At 41.1% G+C, this 26,068-nt stretch overlaps 2 protein-coding genes across 3 annotated transcripts in view; both read left to right on the plus strand.

Moving 5' to 3' along the window:
* PXN (paxillin) overlaps positions 1-16,860 on the plus strand; it is a 35,071-nt gene extending 18,211 nt beyond the window's left edge. The window contains exons 2-16 of one of the 2 annotated variants that reach the window (XM_075276259.1): positions 40-254; positions 670-743; positions 835-974; positions 3,780-3,975; positions 4,053-4,188; positions 7,131-7,877; positions 8,152-8,415; positions 8,894-9,394; positions 9,560-9,637; positions 9,884-10,009; positions 10,120-10,296; positions 10,373-10,546; positions 10,631-10,712; positions 11,912-12,060; positions 13,069-16,860. In XM_075276259.1, the coding sequence (XP_075132360.1) occupies positions 40-254; positions 670-743; positions 835-974; positions 3,780-3,975; positions 4,053-4,188; positions 7,131-7,877; positions 8,152-8,415; positions 8,894-9,394; positions 9,560-9,637; positions 9,884-10,009; positions 10,120-10,296; positions 10,373-10,546; positions 10,631-10,712; positions 11,912-12,060; positions 13,069-13,335 (3,326 nt within the window). In that variant the 3' untranslated portion in view covers positions 13,336-16,860. The remainder of the gene's footprint in view (positions 1-39; positions 255-669; positions 744-834; positions 975-3,779; positions 3,976-4,052; positions 4,189-7,130; positions 7,878-8,151; positions 8,416-8,893; positions 9,395-9,559; positions 9,638-9,883; positions 10,010-10,119; positions 10,297-10,372; positions 10,547-10,630; positions 10,713-11,911; positions 12,061-13,068) is intronic. The other variant, XM_075276267.1, reaches the window with a different exon arrangement.
* Positions 16,861-20,972: 4,112 nt separating this feature from the next.
* RPLP0 (ribosomal protein lateral stalk subunit P0) lies at positions 20,973-25,761 on the plus strand. The gene is made up of 8 exons (XM_075276515.1): positions 20,973-21,025; positions 22,061-22,167; positions 22,785-22,960; positions 23,043-23,130; positions 23,793-23,939; positions 24,089-24,274; positions 24,358-24,498; positions 25,563-25,761. Exons 2-8 carry the CDS (start codon positions 22,114-22,116, stop codon positions 25,713-25,715), a joined length of 945 nt encoding a protein of 314 aa, XP_075132616.1. The 5' UTR covers positions 20,973-21,025; positions 22,061-22,113; the 3' UTR covers positions 25,716-25,761.
* Positions 25,762-26,068: the final 307 nt, after the last annotated feature.

Consider the following 26,068-nt stretch of genomic DNA (forward strand, 5'->3'; position numbering starts at 1 on the left):
AATTTTCCTCTGCTCATGTTTTACTCTTGTCTTCTGCAGATGCATTGCTTGCTGACCTGGAGTCCACTACATCTCATATATCCAAAAGACCTGTGTTTTTGACCGAAGAGACCCCATATTCCTATCCTAGTGGATGTCATACATATCAGGAAATTTCTATACAACCTGCACATGCTAATGAGTCTCTCAATGGCTCAGTTACTGACTCTCTAGATTCCTGGACTACCAGCTCCAATAAGTTTTCCCAGCCGCAGGTAAATGTTAGCTGTCAGAACATTGCTAACTCATTTAATCCAGTTTTTTTTTTAGATCTAAGATCATGAAATGTTGATACAGGCCACATTTGTGTCAAAATTTTAACTTTTTTTGAAATATCTTGTCACTTTTTAAAAGTAACAAGCAAAACTGATGTTGTTTAGCTGAGGGGGAAAGTTCTTAAGTAAACCAACAGATCTACTATCATTTGTTAAAAGTTTCTGACATATGAACAATCAAAAGATATGACAAGATTATTAAGTGGCGTGCAATTTGGCATCTTTTTCTCCAGCATACTTTGTGTTAAGACCTGCGTATGAAAGTTTATGAATTGCCCTCATTGTGTTTGTATTGCACGTATGCGGAAACTTAAATGCATCCTTCTACTTTTTTTTTTTTTTTTTTTTTTTGTAGAATCCCATCCATAGTTCTCTTGTGAAGGAGACCGTGGGATCCCCCTCTGCCGGAGAAGAGGAACATGTGTACAGGTAACCTTGATGCCTTTTTTCCTGCCAGTACCTGCTTTTTAAGATGTCAAAGTCCCAAAAGTTGTTTTTTTTCCCCCCTCTTTTTGTACAGTTTTCCCAATAAACAGCGATCTGCTGAACCATCACCCACTGTCATGGGCTCATCTCTGGGCAGCAACCTGTCTGAGTTGGATCGTCTGCTCTTAGAGCTAAATGCTGTACAACAAGCCCCATCAAGTAGCCTTTCTACAGGTAAGGTGCAGTATCTGGTGACACATTTTACATGAGTTTTCCCTTAAAGACGACTAGTCGGCTCTTCAGATGTCTTTTTTTGGTAAAACTTTCTCCCCATAAAATAACTCTGTAGCATCTTTTCTGTGAACAATACATTGTGCTGTTTTTCTTCCTGTAAGTTTATCTATAAAGTGACATCTAAGCACTACCATTCACTTAGTCGAAAGAGGTTTGTCCCTACACACGCTGATTTGGTACGGATTGAACAATGTAAGGATGCATTCACACTACAGAGTTTCAGCCGTGAAACTCGGTCTGTGTGTTGGCCAGATTTACGGACCTTCACCTTATGCCATGAGGGGGACTAACACTATAATTATCTATGCTGCTAGGAGTCCCTGCCTCCAAGTGACATACTGTCCCATAGCCATTACAGTACAGACAATATATTGCTGGGAGACAGTGACTTCTAGTAGCATAAATATATGCTATATATACTGCTATATATATGCTGTGCTATACTGCAATGAGTCCCTCTCCTAATATAAGGCGCTGGGCAGTAAATCTGACCAACACACAGTTTCATGGCTGAAACTCTGTTGTGTCTTAAGACTGTAGGGAGAAAACCCAACTTGTAACACACAGTTGACAGCTTATTCTTAAATTTCTAGGAAGTAATACCAGAAAGACTTAATGCGCAGAGTTCTGCTTTAAAAAAAAAAAAAAAAAAGTCAGGACAGGTGATGATTCCTCTTTAACCCCTTCCCGACATGCGCCGTAATAGTACGGTGCATGTCGGGTCTGTAACTATGGCGACCGCCCGGTGTCTACTGCTTTAAGCAGTAAACAACCAGCTCTAATGCCTCCGATCGGTCCCCGGACCGATCGGAGGCATTAACCCCTCCGGCGCCGGAGGCGCCATTTTCCCGGCGGCGCATGGGTGCCGCCATTTTGTCCAGGATCGCCAGCTCCTGGAGCATGCTCCAGGGCCGACGTCATGTTGCCATGACAGCCGGGAGCCTGTACAAGGCTCCCAGGCTTGTCTGCAAATTGTCTCTTTTGCAGGCTGGTCTATGCAGCCTGCAAAAGAGAGGATGATTTTTTGCAATGCATTAGCATTGTAATGCATTGCATTAGTGATCAGACCCCCTGGGGTTCAACACCCCTAGTGGGTCTAATAAATGCAAAAAAAAGTAAAAAAAAATATAAAAAAAATATAAAAAGTATTAAAAGTTCAAATCACCCCTTTTCCCTAGAACACATATAAAAGTACAAATCTATAAAAATATTTTTCCTGATTGGTAAACGCTGTGGCGGGAAAAATAGTCAAAAGTGCCAAACCGCTGTTTTTTCACTGTTTTGATTCTAATAAAAATTTTAATAAAAAGTGATCAAAGCACTAACCTTTCCCGAAAATGGTAGAACTAAAAAGTACACCCGGCCCCGCAAAAAAAGATGCCCTATGCATCCCCATACACTTGCGTATAAAAAAGTTACGGCCGTCGGAATATGGCGACTTTTAGAAAAAATTTTTTAACACAGTTTTGGAATTTTTTTAAGGGGTCAAAATGTAAATAAAACCATATAAATTTGGTATCCCCGGAATCGTAATGAAACACAGAATACAGGGGACATGTCATTTTGGCTGCACAGTGAACGCCGTAAAACCAAAGCCTGTAAGAAAGTCACAGAAATGCATTTTTTTCTTCAAATCCACCCCATTCTGAATTTTTTTTCCTGCTTCCCAGTACATTATATAGAATAATTAATGGTGGCATCATGAAGAAAAATTTGTCCCGCAAAAATTAAGACCTCATATGGCTCTGGGAGCAGAGAAATAAAAAAGTTATGGGGTTTCGAAGGAGGGGAGTCAAAAACGAAAATCAAAAAAATGCCATCGGCGGGAAGGGGCTAAAATAATTGTTTACATATTTATCTAATATAGCTTATTACAGTGGCTAAAATAAAACGTTGCACAGTTTGCACATTAGTCCACGTTTACTAATAGACAGTCTGAACTTGAGCACTCTGTAAATGTGCCAGGTTTATCACAGGGTCAGATGCTGAATGATATATCTGGCACATCTTCAGACTATCTAGTCTAAGTATATGCCATTATTAGATGGCGAACACGATAGAGGTATGTTATATATGTTCCCTAGAAAACTGACACTGAAATGGTGCTTCTTTGAAATATGTCCCTGATTTCGACAAGGTATACCACTTTGTTTTACCAACTCGCTTGCCTCTTTTTAAGGCAAACAAACAAGTCTTAATAAATTCTTCCACTTTGTCTCATCTTAAACCGCACCTTTTTCATCTTAAATTACATCCCTATATTTATTTTCCCCCTTGCTTATGGTATAAGATCACCCCTTCCCAATAAAACAAGTAAGGCCATATTCACACGACCTAATCCTGTAAGAGAAACTGGCTGTGTGCGAGCCATACTTCGTGGACTAAGCACAACTATGTGAGTGGATCCCACTGTATCCTATTGAGTTAAGATGCAGAGATCTCTGGAACTGCAGAATTGACACACAGCTATGAGTTCAGTACTGTAGAGATCTACTGGATTATAACTCTCTATAATACAGTTAGAGCCATCCACATAGCCGTGTTCAGTCCAGGAAATGAGGCACGCATAAAGATAATTTTTCCCAAATGGGAATGGGTCATTTGTATATGGAGTAAGGGTTTTTAATGTTTTCTTTTAATATAATTTTTGCCTGTTCAGTTTTATGTCTAAGCAGGAGATAAGACAGACTTTAGATGCAGATAAGATGCAGACTTTCATGTGTTTTTTTTTTTTTTAACTTGCAGATGATTTAACTCAAAGCATCTCACAGCCTGTAGCAGTGCCTGTTTCTCTATCAAGTGTTTCTGACATCTCAGGAATTAAGATTGGGCAAATATCAAAGGAAAAACCTAAACGCAATGGAGCCCGAGGCATAGAGGATGTTCGTCCCAGTGTAGAGAGCCTTCTAGATGAGCTTGAGAGCTCCGTACCCACCCCAGTGTAAGTACTATTGTCTTTCATGCATTGTCTTATGTGGATGTTATTCTTTGATACTAAGCATGGTTTTTCTTATATAGTCCATCAGTCACTGTATCTCAAGTAGAAATGGGCACCTCTCAGAGGGTCACCCCCAGCCAGCAGCAGACTCGAATCTCTGCCTCTTCTGCCACACGTGAACTGGATGAACTTATGGCTTCTCTTTCCGATTTTAAGGTATCTAATTCTGGCCAGCACTTAAGAACTAAGACATGAAATGTGTGATATATGATTGATATATCAGTGGCAGTTATGTGAGGAGTATGGCTGCCAAACTCTAGATCATCTATCTTTCTCTCCTAATCCACCCCAAACGCATATATTTCATTTTCGCAATATCTACCGTTATCGCCCTTCCACATGAGCGCTTTTTATGCACAAGTTCTGTGTGAGTTTACTGAGAAAAATTGTAACATGCTTTAATTTTGTCTGAGTCATCCATGAAACATGCCTTGAAGTCAGTGTGGCAGATTTATTAAAATGGTCAAAAATAAAAGTTCTTAGTTGCCCATAACAGCCAATCACCATGCAGCTTTCATTTTTGAGAATACAAAATGAAAGCGGTGATTGGTTGCCATCGGCAACTAAGACAGTCTTGCTTTTAGACGATTTTAATCTGACCCAATGAATCAGTGAAAAAAAAACCTGACCATATGCAAAAGAGTCTTCAGTGTTCAGTCAGTTTTTCACTGGTGGTTTCTAAGAAACGCAGAAGAAAAGGTGCACGGACACAAAGTCGGACATGCAGGGCTTTGTGTCTGTTCAGAAAAACTGGTTTCACCGCAGAGGCTGCATACGGACATTGGTAGTTTGCGTTTAAAACCCTTTCAAATTAATGGGTTTTAAAACTGACCACTGGCAAGTCGTCCCCTATGCAGTTTCTCCAGGTAATAGGACAGAAACCCCATAGGTGGACAGGGGCGCAAGTATGAACACCTCCTTAGTGGTTGGCTGGTTTTGGCAAATTTGGCAGCTTTCACAAACCTTTATCGTCCGCTTAACTCTTTACTCCTGAAGTGCTGGCCGTTTCTGTACTAGTCAGTCCGGTAGACTTTCACACTGCTAGTGGATGGATGTATAAAACAGTTGTTCCTTTAAGGACACTTATACTGCTGATAAGGAATAAATGTCAGATATCTGGAGGTCCAACTGCTGGATTGCCCAGTGATCAGGACAAAGAGGGACTGAAAAAGCCTCCTCTGCTAGTGGAGTGCTAGTGCGCTTGCTCCATTCATATTTATGGGGCTGCCAGGCCTGCAGTCTGTCTATGGAGAAGGACTAAGTGTGCTTAGCTGCACAACCCCTTTAAATACACAAAGCTATGTTCCAGCCTCCTGAAGTTTCTGAAGTGCTTTTTATCCTCATGTATGTTAATTATTTGCAAGATGGTTACTGCTGCTAGGTTTACCTTCCCCTTCTTTTATTGAGCTGGGTGTGGCTGTTGGCTATAGTCATCTGAGGAATGCAGCCGTGTTCGCTATAAGGGTGCATGCACACTGAGTAACGCCGGGCGTGTATGAGAGTCGTACACGCCGGCATTACGGCAGACTGCCGAACTGCGGCGTTTAATTGAAGTGAATGGGAAGTGTTCGGCAGCCCTCCTGTAACGCCGGCGTGTACGGCTCTCATACACGCCCGGCGTTACTCAGTGTGCATGCACCCTAAGGCACACAAATCTCCACTAGTTTAGTGGTTGAGAAATTTGAGAATAATGTAAACAGATTTCTGCCCCCCAAACATTTGTGTGTTTTTTTTTTTTTTTTTCTGTTAGTAAAACTGAAGTAACTTGCATAACACTGATACATTTATGTGCAAATGTTTTCACAGGAACAGTCTTTGGTTTTATGGGCTTTGTGCAAATCTTGTCACTTCTTTTACAGGACCCAAGACATTGGAAACTCATGATTTTCTTTCTTCATCAAAAATTAGTTATTTAATAGTTTACTTCCCTGCAGTTGTGATAGCAAAAATGATGATTTCAACGCTCCATTCAAAGCTAAGGCCCCACATTGCGGAAACGTAGCTTTTTTTTTTTTTAAATATCCAAAGCCAGGAGTGGATTGAGCAGAAGTAGGTAGAAGTATAAATATTTCCTATATCTTTTCCATTCCTTTTGTAGCCATTCTTGGCTTTGGAGAAAGAAAGGAAAAAAAGCAACTAAATTTGCAACAAAAAAAGCTGAGTTTCCTCAATGTGGGGCCTAAGCCTATGGCAATAAGTAGATGGAACTTTGTAGATGTCAGTGTTCACTTGGCTGTCAACCTGACTGAAAGCTATTTTCAGTCTGTCTGGATGATTGGGAAAGCATGATTTCAGCTGACCATTCACATTAGATGTAAGAAGAAAACGATCAGACATGTTGGATTTGAACATGCCTGATTCTTAGGAAGATCAGCCACCACCAGCGTTTTGTCAGTGGCTTCCTACCCTCTCTCTACTCAGAACACATACGTACTCCACCATGTATATGGGATGGTCTGAAAGGTTTCACAAATGTTCAGTAGACAGGCATCTTTTGTATAGCCTTGAACCCTTGAAAATTAGGGCTTGGGAGTTGTAAGTAGCACCAGAGATAAGAAAATAAATTTTCAGCCTTGCTTAGATTTTTATGCAGATTAATTGTGTAAACTATGAAATGGAGTTCAAAGTTGGATCAAGGCTTTAAGGCTAAAGCCCCATGTTGCAGAAACACAGCTGTTTTGTTGCAGATTTTGTTGCGATTTTTGAGTCAAAACAAGTAATGGATTGACCAGACGGTAGATGTATAATAGCTTCCTATATCTGTCCCATCCCTTCTTTACCCGTTCTTGGCTTTGGCTTAAAAAAATGCATCAAAATCTGCAATAAAAATCTTCGTTACCACAACGTGGGGCCTTAGCCTAAATGTGGAAATACACCTTCAATGCTGAGCATTCTTCTGACAGCTATTTCTTCTTAGGCCCAGCCTGTTACCTATTTGACTAAGCAGTTTACATACACAGGTTGTACAGTGTTGATCCAGAGATACTTTTGATCTGTTTTCTCTGTTGATGTGTGTGATAGTATAGGATTGAATATATGCCAAAATGCCTTTTTTTGGTAACTTGCTGTTTCTTGGGTTTTTTTCCGGATTCTAATAGACATGTCATACTTGCTCTGAGCCCGTTTCTGAGTGGTGTAAGAGTAGTCCTGCTTCTCCCCCAAGCTCTGTATGCAGCACCCCTCTTTATGCAAGACCCGAGAGTGGTTTTGATGCAGTCACACCCAGTAGTCCTGCTGTTTTCCTCCACATTGATGAGGATGAAAATCCTGCTGCATCATCCCATCTTAAAAAAGGCATTGTCCTTACCAGTCATGCTTTACCAACGGATCTGAGCCCTAAAGATCAGCCAGTGATCACCCCATTTAATGCATATAGTCAAAGAACAGACATTTACCTTCCAAGTTTTTACAAGAAGTCCCAGACGAAGCAGAAGGAGTTTGATGTCCATCCTGTAGAATACTCACATTTGTCGTATTCTGGCCAGTCTGATGACTTACCTGATGGCCAGACCAAGCAAGAGGAAAACAGATATGCTATGTGGAAGTCATGTAAAAATACAGTGAGTGAAGATGAAATACTCTCATCTGAAGTGACCCATCCTCCCTGTTTAGTCAGTGAAAAGACAGAAGCCACTGTAACAACTACAGACAATAGACTTGGAATTGATAACACATGTACTGAATTTCCGGTTGAGCAAGTAGATAGCAGCAACCAAAATGGACATCTGGAATACAATTCATCATTCGGACTTTACCCTGACTCAAGTAAAACTGACAGTTCCTTGATGGAGGATTCACATGAGCTTGCATACCAAGAAGTTCCACGGATTTCTGCCTCACGTCAGGCAAGCGTGTTATGTGTGGATTTTGTCTTGTGCATGGATCAAGTGCATGTCCTGTGTTTACTGGAGGTGCATGAAACGGTGTAAAATGCGTCAGTTAGATCACATGGAAGAGGCTAATCCTAATGTGTTCTGCCCTGTTTTCTAATACCGAATTATGCCTGAAGCGACAATTTGACACCCTTCCTGTGTGGTGGTATTGGAGTGTGAAACAGTGGCTTTGTAGAACTATTTACCGTAAATGCTGGTGACAAGTAACATTGTGTTGTTTGTTCAGATGAAGTCTGTGATTAAAAGGACTAAAGAGACGCCAAATGTCCATCCAATGTCTCGAGACCTCTCTCCACGACGGAAGTTTGGACCAGCAATTTACAACAAGAGTCCATCACAAGACCGCCTCATTGAAGAGTTACATGGGCGATTTGGCATAGACAAGCAGGAGACTAGCAAGACTCCAGAGGATAACTGGCTGACAGAGGGTGTGATCATTACATCTCAGCCCACTAGAAATATGCGGCTGTCTGAACAGAGGATAGAGAAGGTAGCAGAAGTAGGCAAGGGAGAGTGATAATCTGAATGGATTTCTGTATTATTGGGTGGGGTGGTTTATACCCACTATTTAGGGAACTTTTTAGGGACTTTCTACATGCCATTAAATAAAAAATTATGCTGACTATGTAGATATACAAGGCTTGTAAGCTCTATGTATAAAGGGATGCTCTGAGCATAAATAAATAGGATAGAGCATAGTTTGTGCTATAGCGTTTCTCTGGAGGGTCAGTCCAATTAATGTGAAGAAGACTGAGCAGCAGTATGAGGCACAGCCACTACAGAATGTACAGAAGGAATGGGACATAATAGCACACACAACTTAACAGTAGTTTCTGCTACTCCTTTTGTAAATTCTTAAATACCTGAGTGATTTAGGGTACTCTCTTCTATATGCGAATAATATCTCTTATAAACTGTATTTTTCTTTTCTTTTTTTTCCCTTTTTCTTTCTTGTATGTGTTATCTAGATAATTATTCCTCCAGATTCTCCACAGCTCATGAGAAAAACTTTATCAATTACCTCTTCTCCTCCTGGAACACTGCAGCCAATAAGACTTGTATCTAAATCTACATCCCCGGCACTACCACCAACACCTCCAATTTCTTCTTCCTCTATTCCTGTGTCTTCACTCCTTCCACCTCCAGCCCCTCCATTGCCCCCAGTGCTCCCTCCCTTGCACCAAGTTCTCCCTCCCTCATACAACATGCCTCCATTAAGTACACTTCCTCCTCAGCCACCTTCTTCATGGAAGCGATATAGTGACGATTACCAGGATTTGTCTAGGGCTGTTTTTCCTCAAGAAGAATCTAGAAATCCTTGTCAGGATGAGCCTACTATGACATTGATGGCGACTTCTGCTCCACTGAGAGTGCTACCTATTCCTAAATCTTATGTATCTGTGGGTTGTCAGACAGAAGATAATCCACTATTTCCACCTATTCAGACAGGGAGCGAAAATGTGTCCACGGTTAGTCCAAAATGCAAGATGTTTTTGGTTTGTTAGAAGTCTGTTTTTGTGTAACGGAGAGCTTGAGTCTCCAAGTCCTTGTCTTTGATTTGTTGTGGACAGTTTTGGAGTCGCGCATTAGTTTTTGTGACTTTTACTATAAGAAAAACTTTAATCTTCTTGCAGGTGATTTCTCCTGCTGCTTATTCTAGTAGCAGAGCGCTTACTGCACGTCCCCCTCTGAGTCGCTCCTTCTCAGACAAGGCAGGTTTATTTTATGTGTGCACAGTGTTGACAAGGATGTTTGGAGTGGTACAAGTAGACAAGATCATTTGGTTGATCATTTAAAGGCAATTTTGTCACCATTTGGGAATAAATGGTGCACGAATATCAGTTTGTGATCCTTCGTTGCATGCTGAATCAGCATGTTTTGCAGTGAGAGAATTCTGTTTTTTTATTTATTTTTTATTTTTTTTTATAAATTTTCACCTCCTTTGTATTGGTCTCCAGTCACTGGTTCCTTTTTCACCTGCCTCTTCTGGGTGGCCGCCACAAGAAGAAAATGCTTTTGTACCTGACTGTGATTCCCGCAATGTCAACTCCAGGTTCCTGGCTTCAACAAATGAAACCCCTTTGGTATATGGATTGGTCTACCTTGCTAAACATTAGAAATGATTCACTGGGATGTTGTATTGGAGTCAGGGAATGTGGTATTCAATGTGTCTTTTGCTCTTTGTCTTTAATAGTTCATGGCGCAAGGACAAGGAAGAACAGTGAACAGCTCGCCTCCTTCAAGTGCCCCGAAGCCTGGCAGTCAGCTAGACAATATGCTGGGTAGTCTGCAGTCGGACCTGAACAAGTTGGGTGTTGCCACTGTGGCTAAGGGAGTGTGTGGTGCTTGCAAGAAACCAATTGCCGGCCAGGTAAGTGTCATATTCCAGTGATGGTAAAAGGTCTGTCTTTAATCCATTATGTACTGAAGGCATTGCTCTTATGCAGGTTGTTACAGCCATGGGAAAGACTTGGCACCCAGAACACTTTGTGTGTACACATTGCCAAGAGGAAATTGGATCACGCAACTTCTTTGAACGAGATGGACAACCATACTGTGAAAAGGATTATCATAATCTCTTCTCCCCTCGATGTTATTACTGTAATGGACCTATACTGGATGTGAGTACCCTGGACTGGTTTCGCTTAGTATGTTCTAGTCTTCATACTATAAATAATCTGTACTTGTACTTTTTTCTTTTTCAGAAAGTTGTCACTGCTTTGGACAGAACATGGCATCCAGAGCATTTTTTCTGTGCGCAATGTGGAGCATTTTTTGGACCAGAAGGTAATGCTGTTGAAGTACTTGGTAGTGAGAAAAATACTTGCATGAAACAGTACTGTTTGGTAGAATGTACAAGTATGTTTCTCTTTCAGATATCCACTTATCTAACGGTCAGTTTAGATTTAGAGTAGATTGCAACGGAGTTTAGTGCGACAAGCATTGCTAAACTATATAATGCATCTATTGGCGCTCATTTACATCAGTGTTATACACAGGGTAATGCATGGTACTTGGTGAAGGAAAGATGACTACCATGATTGTTCTTCACCCATTCAGTTTTATTGATTGTGATTAGATTGTTGACACAGTGCGTTTTTTAAGTATCTGAAGTTTATGGGCAACTTTAGACTAAACACAAGGCTAGGAACTAGAAAACCAGAATTGCAATAATATAGATTTTATAAGCAGCTCTTCTGTGATCTGTTATATTCGAAACCGCAAAATCTAATGAGAGCCCTAGGAGGGGACGGCATAAAGCCCCATGCTGGGTCACTAAACCACTCAGACAGTCCTGTTTAAAACTAATTTAATGGGTTATTCCCATTTGGGGCACTTTTATGGCATATCCACAAATGTCTCACATGATAATCCCATGATTTGTTGCATCCATCTTGAGAATGGGGTCCTATGACTCTTGTCCACTGGGCACGATGAGTGAAGAGGTAGCCACAGGCAAACTCAGCTATACATAGAAACTGTTACTGAAGTAAATGGAGAATTCCACGCATGCTCGGTCACCTTTCTACTCACAGATGCTGTGGGGAAGAATTCAGATGAATCCTGTTTTCAAAGTGGGTATGAGGGGAGTCCCACTTTAAGCAAACTTGACATAGATGACTGTCAATCAGAATGATGGTTACTAAATATATAAAGTATTTGGATATCTCTAATATCAAAAAACTTCCCAAAAATGTTAAGCATTTGTAACAGTCTAAGGATAGAGTTTTGTTATTATGTAGTTTTATAAAGCTGAAAGGTAGTTTTGGGCATATTGACGTTCAGTAAACTTTGTTTAGGGAAGGAATATAACTATTTAGTTTTAACGTGGTATGTGATGATTAACCTCGAGACATTTGCTGGGATTTGATTTCTGAAAGGATTGAAAAGTGAAAGGGAGATGGTCTCAAGATAAGGTATGAGTAGTTCTTGTGTGCATTATCCATCCACGTGTTTAATCTGTCGTATTTGGCTTGGTTTTAAAGGTTTCCACGAGAGGGATGGGAAGGCTTATTGCCGTAAGGATTATTTTGACATGTTTGCTCCCAAGTGTGGTGGCTGCACTCATGCAATCCTGGAGAATTATATCTCTGCCCTCAATACATTGTGGCATCCAGAGTGCTTTGTCTGTAGGGTAAGTATACATTTGTGAAGAACACTTAGTTTTCATATTTGTAAATTTAATCCAAGGGCGTAAAACTTCAAAGACCACCAAACAGCATATATAATAAAACAACAAGGTTTTATTAAAAGAATAAGAATGGACAGGCTCTTCTGTATGCATTTTGGATATACTTCTTTTACTTTAGATGGTTGTTTGCCATCTTGATTCACATTTCTCATTTGACATGTCCACTTTAATACTGCCTGTATCTCCTCATGTCTTTGGCTACAGAAAGAGTAGCCTCCTAACATTGCACCCACCCTAAACTGAGTCTTATCTAAGGGCAACAAGTAATAGATCAGACCTAGAACGCCTGTCTCCTTAGCTGTATCCTGTGTAATGCAGCTTCAGTCTGTCCTACTACATTTGATAGGTTTCCCCTGTGAGCTGTAAGAGACAGGGAGAAGCAGTTTGAAGATGCATCTCATAAATACACTGCAGATTCTGCACACAGGTAGTATAGACAAGCAGTGGGTGTTTTAACTGTGCAGCTAATCCTTGTTTGGACTAGACCTATTATATAGCTGCACTCCTGGTACCCTAGATAGTTCGGGCAGAAATGAGATATTCAACAGTCCCCTATACATGCCTGGTGGGACCTACAGAGAAATAAGAAGGATTGAGGTAGATGTAAGAGATATGGTGCTTTTGAAATGCTGAGAGACATGTATAGATAACGTAATGCTTTAGTTCTTAGAAAATTATCTACACATGGCAGACTGACATTCTGTTTACACAGGAGAACATGTCCTAAACTGGAAGTTATACAGTTAGTCACATGACATAGCTGCCCAAAATATAATGGTTCATACACATGGATTCCACTGAGTTGAGATAGAAACAAAAAAAAAAAAAAAAAACCCAACATAACTACAATATTGCAGGGGAATTAGAATGATGTGTATAAAGTTTTTGCTTGGAGACAGTTTCATTGAAAATTGCTTTGATTTCTAATCATTATAAAATACTTTATTTCAGGAATGTTTTACTCCATTTGTGAATGGAAGCTTCTTTGAGCATGATGGGCAACCGTACTGCGAGGTGCATTATCATGAGCGCCGTGGTTCACTCTGTTCCGGCTGTCAGAAGCCAATCACCGGCCGCTGTATCACCGCTATGGGGAAGAAATTCCACCCAGAGCATTTTGTTTGTGCCTTCTGCCTTAAGCAGCTCAACAAAGGAACCTTCAAGGAGCAGAATGACAAGCCATATTGCCAGAACTGCTTTGTCAAGCTCTTCTGTTAGAGCACTGCACTGTATCTAAACATTTCAGTTCTGAGGGTATGAGCAGCTCTTGTCGCAGCCAGGATGGTTGAGAAATATACAGACTTTTATGAGGGAAGGGGCATAGAAGGGAGGCTGAGGATCCTTACTCTTTTCACCTTTTATTTTTTTATTTTCGTTTTTTTTTTCCCATTTCCTTATAAGGTGCTGATCTCAATGTTGGCAACCTTAACTTGAGAAAATCCCTTTATCATTTCAGAAATGGCAGCACAAAGCTGCACATAAGTGAAACCTGTGAACTTCCGAGTCTCCTTGGTTTGAAAACCTTGAGGACTACATGGCATGTTCACATTGTGCCGTGGGCTATGTGGCACTTTAAAAGGAAAGACAATCTTCTATGCAGCAGTGTTATGTGTGTATTAGAATGGTTTGTCATGGTTTAGGTAGGAGGCTGCTGCGGGCTCCATTCATTAGCAAGTAATGGCTCTCACATCCTCACTAGAATGAGTTGGCAGCTTTCAGGCCTGATTTGGGAATTACAGCAATAACATTTTCTAATGACGGTTACTGGTAACTTGTCACCTGAATGCAGAGTAGCTGATCTTCAGGGTTTTTTTTAACCTGAAATCCCCTCTTTCCTCATTATAAAAGAGTGTGATTTCTAAGACTGGTTCAGTTTTAGTGACAAAATAAAACCTGCTTTTTAAAAAAATAAAATAAAAAAAATTATAAAATAAATAAAAATATACACATATATAAACATATTTACTCTTAAATAAATCCAGTGATACTGGATTATTTTGTGCTTTAACTAAACCTGGCTATTAACATTTCAGTATTTTTTGTGTGAAATTACTTTATTAACAATTTTGGACATATGGTAATTGAAAAGCAGTATTTGAAAATGAAGCTACTTCAATCAGATATTAATAGCAGATGCCAAATGTTTGTTTTTATGTAAATCGCAATCAGAAAAATTAAACTTCACAAAGAGGTTTGCCAATTTGTTCTCTATTTCATGTATGGAGGAGAGTATTTTGCAAGAGCTTGTGGCGGATTTTCCGTATGTTGACCTATAACTGTAAGGGTGCCTTCACATGGCGTAGCGTGCCACTCTTTTAGCGCGGCGCTTCAAAACAGAGCCCATTGATTATTATGGGTGCTGATATACATGCTCTACCCATTGAAATCAATTGGAGGCTTTTTTACCTATTGATTTCAATGGGTAGTGCACGTATATCGGCACCCATTGAAATCAATGAGCTCTGTTTTGAAGCGCCACGCTCGGACACGTGTATACATGTCAAAAGGAGCGGCACACTACGCCGTGTGAAGGCACCCTTAGGCTAAAGTCCCACGTTGCAAAAACGCAGCTTTTTTGTTGTTGCAGATTTTGTTGTGGTTTTTTGAGCCAAAGCCAGAAGAGGATTGAGCAGAAGTTAGAAGTATAAGACCTTTCTGTATATTTCCCATTCCTTTTGTAGCCATTCTTGGCTTTGGCTCAAAAAAAGCTGCGTTTCCGCAACGTGGGGCCTTAGGCTAAGGGTGCCTGTATGTGTAGTGAAAACCCACAACGCGTACAGAAGCCCAGCCCTTGGTGGAAAACTGCATGTGGTTCTGGTGGCTTGGTTGCAATGTGTTCAGGCACCCTGAAGTTTCTGTAGTTTTTCATAATGCCAATATCAGAGCGCTCTAATATTTTTTTTTTTTTACTCTATTTTGACTCTACCAATCTACTGCTGTCCCACCAACCCAGGGACTGATTTGTTTCGTGGAGTTTATTACATAGATGGTGGAATTGAGGAAAAGACAATAGGACGTTTGATCAGTCATCAGCATACAGTATTTATATTAGATTGTGTGATATGCCAAAGATAATGATTTAATTACTGTGGCCGAGATGCCTTTACTTAATGTCAAGAAACATCTTTACATAAACATCCTATTTTTATGTTAATCGTATACAATTGTATGGACTGCTGCATCTAATGTGTGTATACATGTTGCTTGTTGAAACCCACTTAAGAAATTGACATCTGTTTGATTGTTTTACTAAGTATCAGAATAACTTTGTGCCACTTCTAGCATATAACTTTACACATAAGTGCTGGCCAATTTATGGGGTGCAGGTTTGTTGATGACACTTTTTTTTTTAATTTTTTTTTATAGACTGTGTCTAGTATTGTATCTCTCTTCCATCCACCTAAATGGGACCGAGCTGCAATACTAGGATGGCACTGTTTTTCCAACCTTATAAACCTGTTTAATAATTATGTAAACATTCCCAAAGTAACTGTTGCGCAGTACGGAAACCTGACCCCAAGAATTGCTTTAAAGAAGGTATGCTCGATGTATAATATACAAGGCTACATTTCCAGTGTCCGTTAGAAATCGCCAGACAAAAAAGTCCTGCAAGCCCAACTTCTTTAATTTCAGGAGAAAAAAAACAGACTGCCAATGGACCCGATTATAATCAATGGGATCCCTCCAGGTTCTGTTGCAGTCTGTCATCTCCAGGATCAGTTACTGTACGTTTTGTCCTTTTTTCTGGTCATGGGATGGACCACAAGAATGGATAGGACTATGCTGATGTGAACAATGTATATTAAGCAAGCTTTCATTTGGGCCAGCCTCACTTTGCCAGCCACACATTATATTCTAAGGCTAGGTTCACACAGCATAAACATTGTAGACTGCCCAATCTGTTGCAATATGCTGCTGAGTGCAGTAAGGAAAATCTGTCGTTTTGTCTATAGCACAGTCTGTGATATGTGAACCTAGCCTTGAAGGGGTTGTCAGTTTTGTTTTTTTGTTTTTTAAATTAGCAAAGCACAGGGAGTGTCTCTATATAAAAATTACCTGTTCAGTCCTACTCCTTTACTGGCCTGTATTTGTAACATGCCGTGTATGTAGACTTGATGGATGCAGCCAGTGATGGACCGTAGTGGTAAAGCTAGCATATATGGCACATGATTGGTGTTGGTCTTCAAAACTCATTTGTGCATGAATGGCATGTCATTACAAAGACAGGCGGGGCCGCTGGAGTGGCGGTGCTGGAGCAGAGGGGAGACTGAACAAGTGAGTATAGGCTTTTACAAAAAAAAATTATAAAGACTTTTCCTGCGCTTTGGAAATTTTGGGAAAATGCACACGACTGCTTTGGACGTTCCCTTGAGGGAATTTTTTTCCCCCCCTCTAATTTTCTCTTTTCTGTAAACTGTTCTGGGTAAACTGCATTTAAAATAAGATCAGCTCAAGTGATGTTGTATGTTATTGCCTGTAATTCTCTTGCAGTCACACTTTGCCTTAAAATTATCACCTTAATGGACTGTTTAAGAAACTGGGCTGTTGTGTATACTGAGATAAACACTGACATTATGGTGTATATGCCTGACTATTCGGGTGTACAGGTACAGCCATCCTCCTGCAATGTTTTTTCATAACACATCAGATGTGCTGTTTTCTTGTTCCTGCACATTTTTTTTTTTCGTTTTTTGTTTGTTTTTTTGCTTCTGTGAAAAATTGCCAATAAACATTTCAATTATTTTGTTTGGTGGTTTTCTGTGTTGAGTTGACTTTGTTAATTTGTGTGTCAGTGCATTCACAACCTGCTGTATGTGCAGTGAGTACAGTAAGTACAATAAATGCTAGTTAAAGAGAACCTTTCATGGTTTGGAGCACAGGCAGTTCTATATACTGCTGGAAAGCAGACAGTGCGTGAACTCAGCACACTGTCTGCTTTCCCGATCTGTGCCTCGGATGAAGAGCTAACGGTCCCACTACTGTAGCTCTTCACAGTCAGAAGGGCGTTTCTGACACTCTGTCAGGACCGTCCTTCTGTACAAGCAGCGCCAATAGCGCTGTGCTCTGAGACTGGGGAGGAACGCCCCCTCCCCTCCTGATAATCTTCTATGGACGAGTACTGTGAGCAGAAGGAGGGGGCGTTTCTCCCCCTCACACTTTACAGCATGATAGGCGCTGCTTGTACAGAAGGGCGTTCCTGACAGAATATCAGAAACTCCCTTCTGACTGTGAAGAGCTACGGTACTGGGAGCAATAGCTCTTTACCCGGGGCACAGATCGGGAAAGCCGACAGTGCGCTGAATTCATCGCACTGTCAGCTTTCCAGCAGTATATAGAACTGCCTGTGCCCCAAACCATGAAAGGTTCTCTTTAAGGCTAGGTTCACATCTGTGCTAGGTTCTCCGTTGTTCGGGTCCACCAGAGGACTTGAATGTTGCAGAGCTGGACTGCTAAAATATTCATACTGGAATCGGCGGAGAGAAAAGTCCTCCGTGCAGCACTTTTCTCTCCTCCAATTTCTAGCGGTTTCTACAGCAGAGTCTTGAACAGAGACTCCAATGCAGACATAACTCCGCTTTAGTGTATAGATTAGGCTCCACAATTGCCCATCTGTTTATATGCATTTCACTAAGGAGACTATGGTTAGCTGCTCCATATAACACAGAGAAAAGTCTTACTCCAGTTATTACATCACTTTGCTTCCTTATTGTTGGTCAATCATTGCTCAAGTCGTCATTACTCTTCTAGCAGGAAGTATTTATCTGCTTGTTCTTCATGGTACCAGAGACCATATAATAAGTAAATAAAATGACTTAAAGTGGTAATATCTTTATATCCAAAGGCTCAAGAGTCAAGATATTGGGGGCAGATTTATTAAAATGGCCTAAAATAAACTGTGGTTGCTACGGCCTATAATGTTTTAACCCGACGCATTGTATCCATGGAACAACTTAACCCTAGTGTAGTATTATGATTTTTTTTTTTTTCCCCCAGCTAAAGAGTATCTGGAGCTCTCTTTATTTGTAAATGGTGCCTAATCCCAATGTAATGCATCTGGTATGATAGCCTCCTCAAACTAGTTTGTATTGTGCATTTAAAGCGAATGTCCCAAATTTAGGCACTTATTGTCTATCTTTTCAATAGGTGATAGTCTAGTCAGTAGGGGTCTGTGAGGAACCTTACTGATCACAAAAACAGAGGTCCTCTGTGTGAGTGGAGCAATGGTTGTGTGCATGACGTCATTCCTTTTACCTTTCTAAGACTGCTAAAGATAACTGAGAGCTGTTCTCTGCTTGTCTTTGGCAGTCTCATAGCCCTGAATGAAGCATCAGGGCAGGTGTTCTACTGGTGTTGCATTCAAATCAGGACATGGGACCGTACTTGTGATTTTTGGGGATTCCATTGGCCAGGCTCACACGGATCTACACTGTTTATAAGTGATCAGCAAGGCTGGTCTCGCCACCCAGTCAGCCAGCACAGGTGCTGGTGCAAGAGTTACTGTTGGGACCCACAATGATGGAAGTGCTAACTGCTTAGTTATGGACAGAGTAGTGAGTTTACAAACTTCAAAAGCACCTACCACTTACAGCTCCCTGAAATTCTTGCTGCTTCTTTCCTATGGCACTCGGAGGGTTATGTGTGCAGACACTGGAGGCCAAAAAAAGGGGGTAGACAGGAAACTGCTGTTGAAATTTTCTCTGTAAATCACACCATTCCTGAGTAACAAGCACAATTAGTTTTGGTGTCTGATGTGCTGTTTAAGTTCTGTAATTTCAGAAGGGCAGTGTCAAACGATGGGTGTGATTCAGAGTTCCAATCAGAGGCGGCCAGTGTCAGAGCTCAGAATCTCACCCCTTGTCTGCTCCTTCCTGACAGCACAGAGCCTAAATCGCATATAAGGGAACCAAAACTAACATCATAGATTGCTCAGGAGCAGTGGCGGTGTGATGTTATAAGTGTGTTCTGTTCTGCTTACTTATTCTGCTTTGTCTGCCTAGCAACAGTGAGGTAGTAATGGAGGAGGAGCCGAGCTTAGGGGGAGGAGTTTAGACAGGGAGCCATGATGGAAGTATGGAATAAAGTAGTCTGATCTACAAAAGTAACCATCTCATGGTGGACTTATTCCAGAAGACCGGCATCCTCACTACAACACTACAGAGGGGGGGAGGGGGGTGGGGGGGCTACAGTAAAAAAAAACTCCAACTGTGCCAGAATCAGTGGAGCAGCATCTATTAAATGATGCAAAGAGCCAGAGTTGGTGGCGGCAGTGCTAAAAAGGAGCTGCAGAAGCAATTATATTCTTGAGATGAATTTATAGTATCATGCCAAGATATCTTTGGGCATTGCACTACACATGCAGTTGAAGAGGGTTCTGTAAAACCCTCCCAGCTTTATCTCAAACTACATTAATGTTCCAAGAAACTTAAAAAAAAATAAAAATCAATTCAGTGCTGGACATCAGAACTAACATTTCAATATATGACACTACAACTGGTAGGGTAGAGACTCTCATTACTGAGGTTGCCATGCAGTGGGCTTATACACTTTCATAGACGCCAAAACACACAGAGAACTTCATGTTCATTCTGTTGAGAAGCAGAAATCAATCAATAATATTTGGATGTGCAGTCTCTATATAATATTGCTCTAAAATGTTTTTAGAGGTATTGTGGGTTCTGTGCTGTGGTTTTAGTTTAAAAGCAGCGGACTCCATTCTAGCCTGAGGGGTCCGCAGGTAACTGCTGTTTTCACTGACGGAATCTGTTGTTGCGTGCTGCAACTGTGTACTGCAAGGCTCCAGAATATGGCACAACCGCATTTGAATTCGAAGTTGACTTTCTTAGTTTTTTGTTGTGGTGTTAGTTTGTACATACAGTTTAAGGCTAAGACCCCCACATTGCAGAAACGCACTGCTTCATTGCAGATTTTGATCTGATTTATCGGAAGGGAAACTTTTAAGAGCTTCCTTTATATTTTCTATTCCTTCTTTTCAAGCCTCTCCTGATTTTTGCTAAAAAAAAAAAAAAAAAAAAGTTTTTTCAAAAATAACACCGTACCTAAGGGCTTGTTCACATGGGGCAAGAGGGGGCGGATTATGGCACTGAATCCACGTCATACTCCGCCCCCTCAGAATGGAGGTCTATGTGGACCGCTAGCCTTCTTCAACATGCTCTTTCTTCAGGCGCATTGCGTGGCTGAATCAGCCGTGGTGTCCACCTTGCGATAGCACCCTCCGGCCTAGAACCATTCATTTGGGTCTAATCTTAAGCGGAGAGACGTGGCGGGATGCTATGCACTGTACCGGCATGCCCCTGTGAACTAGGCCTAAGCAACCTGCATTTGGAAAGAAAAAACAGGCTGCCGAAACATCACAATGCTTTTATATAGTGTGTTTTATTTCATTGTAGTCTTTATTGTAACGTCAGTCAAAAGCAAAGAAAAAACATATTATGAAAAACCTATATATGGTAAGTGATGGGGTTCATTACTTTAGGCTGGCCCATCCTATATACTATCTATCCGTGATATATGATATGCTACTTATCCATGATAAATATCACTTTGAAATGAGATTGCATTTTATCGGTATTTGGATAAAGGTGAATATAAGGAATATTATTCATCGCCAGCTTTTCCTTTGCTTGCAGCTATAACCTTACCTCCACTCCACTAGGGGGCCTCAGTTCGAATATGAAAGCAGGATTCCTTTTATCTATCGTGTGTTGCTTTAAGACTAGCAGTTTGAGTGACCCACACCGCGTCCAATATACGGCGACCCAGTGACGCGTCATAGCCAATCAGCGGCGTAGTCGCCAATTTCTAGCTTGCTGATTGGTAGACGAGGTGTAATATAAAAGCGCTGTTCCCGGTTCACGCTCCCTTTTACCTTCCGGAGCCCTCGTGTGAGGTATGTGCGGCCTAGTTGTAGCGGCCGGTCTGTACGGGGCTACAAGGCCTTTGTTCATTCCTCTGTACGCTACGGGATGTGGAGGGTAAACGCGCTTCAGGTCGCTCCTGTGTGGCGCGCACTTATATCACTGGGTGCCGTGTGAGCGTCGTCTGGCCCTGTTTGTGTGACCCTATGCCCCACGTGTACTGTGCGCATAACTAGTAGTAAAGCAGCGTATGAGGGCTTGTGGCTGAACATTACAGCTACTTGTAGGCTCCGCTCGTACAGCTAATGGCAGAAGTGATCCTATGAAACTGTCTGTGCCTCAGGCCCAAGTCTAACTAGTAGTGTTCATAGTGCTATAGCATTGTCTGAACAGGTCTCTATAAGGCTCTGTTCACACTGCTCTAGTAACTTTTTCTCACGAGGGTTTTAAAAATAACAGTGAAATGGTGTCATGTCAATTATTGGTGAGGAATCTGCACTAAATCCACACCACTATTTCAATAGAGTGGGAGGCTGAAAACTTTATTTTTTATTTTTTTTTTAAAAAGTTTGTGGCCATTAATGACATTTTATACAAGAATCAATTTTTTGGCTTGTTTATAAAGTGGATTGTGTGCTTTTATAAAAAAAAAACAAAAAACCTAAAGTTGAGCAATTTGTCAGCATTAGACTATAGGTTTTTTTGTGGCACAAAATCCGATACAGGAATCTTACTTCTAAAGTCATGTTCGCATGACAGATTAACACAAGTAAGAAGTGTGTACGATTGGTTCCAATGGGAATCTGCGATGTAGTATACATGGTAAAGAATGTTACCTCAGATCATAAATTCATATCAATACATAACATGTCTTATTGAAGTGAATTCAATGTAAAATTGTGGTAGGATGAAAGTGGAACAGCCCCATTCAATGACACATCAAGCAGCAGATTACAGGGGCTCAGCCATGAACTTCTCCTGCAGATTTGGTTTTGCAGTTGTCAGATGTTAACCATTTTGTGACCATAACCTTAACTCAAACTTCTCCTTTATTTTCTTCCCCACAGGATTATCTAGTCTTTAAACCCTTTTTGTGGCAATCCTTGGAAGCACTGACAAGATGCCCAGGGAAGACAGGGCTACGTGGAAGTCCAACTACTTTCTGAAAATCATTGTAAGCTTCTTTTATGAATTATACATGTATTGGGTCACTGAACAAGTTTTTCTGAATTGGCATTTCAGTGTATACAATTTAAATTGAATTGGGAAACACACTGAGGGAATTTATACTAAGGCTGATGCCATTTTTTGTGGTCACCTGGTGTTACACAAAAAATGTGACTTCATACTTTTTCTTCGTCTCATGGCATTGTTACAAAAAAAGAGGGTTGGCTGGGACTTCAGAGCCTGACACATTAATACTTTTAGCCACACTTCATAGCTGGTTTAGATTTCAGTTTGTGGCACACGGGAATGAAGCAGATGTGTGTTGTAATAATTTTGACATATCTGATGCCAGTGGACAATAGCATAATTCCATAAAGCTGTACTGCAGTGCACGTGGCAGTCCAATTCTGTGGGATTACCCCTTATGTAGTCAGGTCTTCATAGTGAAGTATATGGTATATTTCCCAAGTATAGTCATAAAAAGGCTGAGTGTGGACCTCTTCTGAAGGCATGCATATACTTTAATTTGAAGGAACGGCTTTGTTTCTAGTGTCTTTGCAAGGTGCCAATTTTGCTAACCCAGGTTTAACAGAATTTTATACAGATGTTTCTTTTTCTTTGCAGCAACTTCTGGATGATTATCCAAAATGCTTCATCGTGGGGGCGGACAATGTTGGATCAAAACAGATGCAACAGATCCGTATGTCCCTTCGTGGGAAAGCTGTTGTGCTGATGGGAAAGAACACCATGATGCGCAAAGCTATCCGTGGCCATTTGGAAAATAACCCTGCCCTGGAGAAGTAAGCAATGACTGTTCTTTTTATATGAGATGTATTTTTATTTTTTTTTTGTCTATTTTATTAACTTTATATTTATTTTCAGGCTTCTGAATCACATCAAGGGAAATGTGGGATTTGTTTTCACCAAGGAAGATCTTACAGAAGTGAGAGATATGTTACTTGCCAACAAGGTAATCAAAACTCTAAGGTAGAGTGTAACCTATAGAACCTTTCACGTCCTCGGGCACATGTAGTGTAATACACCACTAGGAGGCAGACAGCATGCTGAATTCAGACTGTCAGAAACTCCCTTCTGACACTGAAGAGCTACAGTAACTGCACCGATAGCTCTTCAGGCGGGGGCGGCACAGAACGGGAAAGCCGGCAGTGCGCTGAGTTCGGCACACTCGGCTTTCTAGCGGTGTATTAAACCACATGGTTCAGAGGACGTGAAAGGTCCTCTTTAAAGGCATTGGAAGGACAATCTGTATGTTTATCGATGGCCTGTTATGATTTTAACCCTACTAAAGGTCAATGTGAGACCCTAGCACCCCCACTGATGAGCAGGTGCCACAGTGCTCCGACATTCTGCCACCTTTGTTCACAAGGCACATTTCTTTACATATGGTAGCACATGAGCCTATGTGTATTATAGCTCAGTCTTTCATTTTAATAGAAACAAGTTACAATTCTAGACACAGCCACTGCAAAGTGTACAGAACTATGGTCCCTTTAGACCATTCAGGAAGGGTGCTGGGAGCTGGACCTACACTTGACTGAAATTCATGGCTTTCAAATAATGATTTAATCAAAAGTTTATACAATGCCCTAATATGGAACCACTATCTTGTAGGTGCCCGCTTCTGCTCGTGCTGGAGCCATTGCACCCTGTGATGTCACAGTGCCCGCTCAAAATACTGGTTTGGGCCCTGAGAAGACATCCTTCTTCCAGGCTTTGGGAATCACTACTAAAATCTCCAGAGGAACTATTGAAATTCTGGTAAGTAATGGCTTTTGTGGCCAGGCCTAAAATGCCTAAGTGAAAATACTGGTATAGAATGTTTGCACGTAGCTAGTTCTGTTCTCCTCTCATACATGGTAATATATGTGCAACCTGAGAACAAGAACTTTTTTTTTTTTTCCCTTTAGAGTGATGTACAGCTGATCAAGACTGGAGATAAAGTAGGTGCCAGCGAAGCCACCCTTCTGAACATGTTGAACATTTCTCCATTCTCCTTTGGTTTGATCATCCAACAAGTCTACGACAATGGAAGCATCTACAGCCCAGAGGTCTTGGATATCACAGAAGACGCCCTGAGAACTCGCTTTTTGGAAGTATGTTTCTGGTGCAAGCTTTAGGGTTTACTTGTAGTTGTCAGCTCCATGTGAACTGCTATTAATCATTGTCCTTTCATTAGGGTGTGCGCAATGTGGCCAGCGTGTGCCTGCAGATTGGTTACCCCACTGTTGCCTCTGTACCTCATTCCATCATCAATGGATACAAGAGAGTTCTTGCTGTTGCAGTGGAGACTGACTACAGCTTCCCATTGGCAGACAAGGTAAAATTAATGTTGGATGCGTTTAGTTGACTTATATGGTTCATAATGTAGATTTATTGTGTGACTGATATTGAAGTCTTTACCAGTTTACCAAGTCTTAACCACATACATGAAAGCTGCTCTAATAAAGTCTGTGCCCAAATAAAGCCTGGTAACAAAAGCTTCGGCAGCTTCTTGAAGTGTCCTATCCATAGGAAAGGACGTTCATTTTAGATTGGCAGGGGTTTGTCAGAAACCTTACAGATCGGTAGCTTTGTACTGTGCACGTGATGCTACCATTCTCACACGCCATACTTATAATAGTGGCCATAGTGAGTACTACAGCAATTGTCCCATGCAAGTTTAATTGAAGTACAGCAAATCAACGCTGCAGCTTTTGCCAGGACAGGGGAACAGCTGATATGTGGGGTCCCACTGACCTAAAATTGACTTCCTGTCGATAGAAATTCAGTTTTAGAAAACTGGATACCCCACCACACACACAAACCTTTTATGGAAATAGGAATTATATACTCTTTGTAGAATTTCATCTGGCTGTTTCTCAGACATTGTGGTTGAGACAATAAGCTGTATGTTCTCGTTGTGGCCAGGATGGGAATACCCCCTTAACTTCTAAGGACCATCAGCAGAGGTCCTCTTTGCTAAGCACTTTTATTGCTTAGTGTTTCTGGACCTACATTGATCTGGTGATATTCAGCAGATTCTCGCTTAGAAAATTGGTTGTTGGAGGTAAAGCAACCCATTTGAGTCAGGAGACTTGTCCGCTGCTAAATGCCAGGCTGCACCCAGACTTCAAACAATGGCCAGTACTAGGGCAACCTTCCAATTAGCCATCACTATCTTGATTTACTTCTAACTCATTAGAAACGGCACCCAAGGCTCATTTTATTTGGCACTAGAAGAATTTGTAAACTTCAGGTAATTAAGTAATTGTAATGGACAATTTGATGACTTGTGGACAGGAGTCTATATCTATGACCTAGAATCAATATATCTGCCTGTGGTGGTGCAGTTGGCCATTTATCTTTGTCTGCTTCATGACATTGTGACATTCTGTTTTGCAGGTCAAGGCTTTCTTGGCAGATCCTTCTGCTTTTGCTGTTGCTGCTCCAGTTGTGGAGGCTGCTGCAGCTCCTGCTGCTGCACCTGCTCAGGAGGAGAAGAAGGAAGAGTCTGAGGAGTCTGATGATGATATGGGATTTGGACTCTTTGACTAGATATTCCATCAGTCAAATTCAATCAATAAAATTCCATTCAACAAGTGCCTAATGTTTTGTGATTTATGTAGATGTGTTACACAGCTATTAGAGAATTGACTGATCAGTTGCCGCTTATAGACTATAAAGCCTTATCGACTTTTATAGTGCTTTACATGGCATAATAGGCAGGCCCTGTGTTTGAAGTACCCAGAGGAAACCCACACAGAGACATCCTGATATGGAAATTAAGGTAGTGAGCCCTACTTGTCACAGTAAGTGATAACAGTATTTGTAAAGTACTGCAGAATGTTAGTGCTGTATAGGAACATTAGGAATTCTACCAATATACAGTTACAATCTGTATAGGTAAT

Source organism: Leptodactylus fuscus, chromosome 1, assembly GCF_031893055.1.
Source record: "Leptodactylus fuscus isolate aLepFus1 chromosome 1, aLepFus1.hap2, whole genome shotgun sequence".
Taxonomy (NCBI): domain Eukaryota; kingdom Metazoa; phylum Chordata; class Amphibia; order Anura; family Leptodactylidae; genus Leptodactylus; species Leptodactylus fuscus.

Coding starts and splice junctions, on each gene's coding strand:
- RPLP0 (XM_075276515.1), top strand. CDS start 22,114: ATGCCCAGGGAAGACAGGGCTACGTGGAAGTCCAACTACTTTCTGAAA. Junction 23,131..23,792: donor ATATGTTACTTGCCAACAAG/GTAATCAAAACT, acceptor ACTATCTTGTAG/GTGCCCGCTTCTGCTCGTGC. Junction 23,940..24,088: donor GAGGAACTATTGAAATTCTG/GTAAGTAATGGC, acceptor TTTTCCCTTTAG/AGTGATGTACAGCTGATCAA.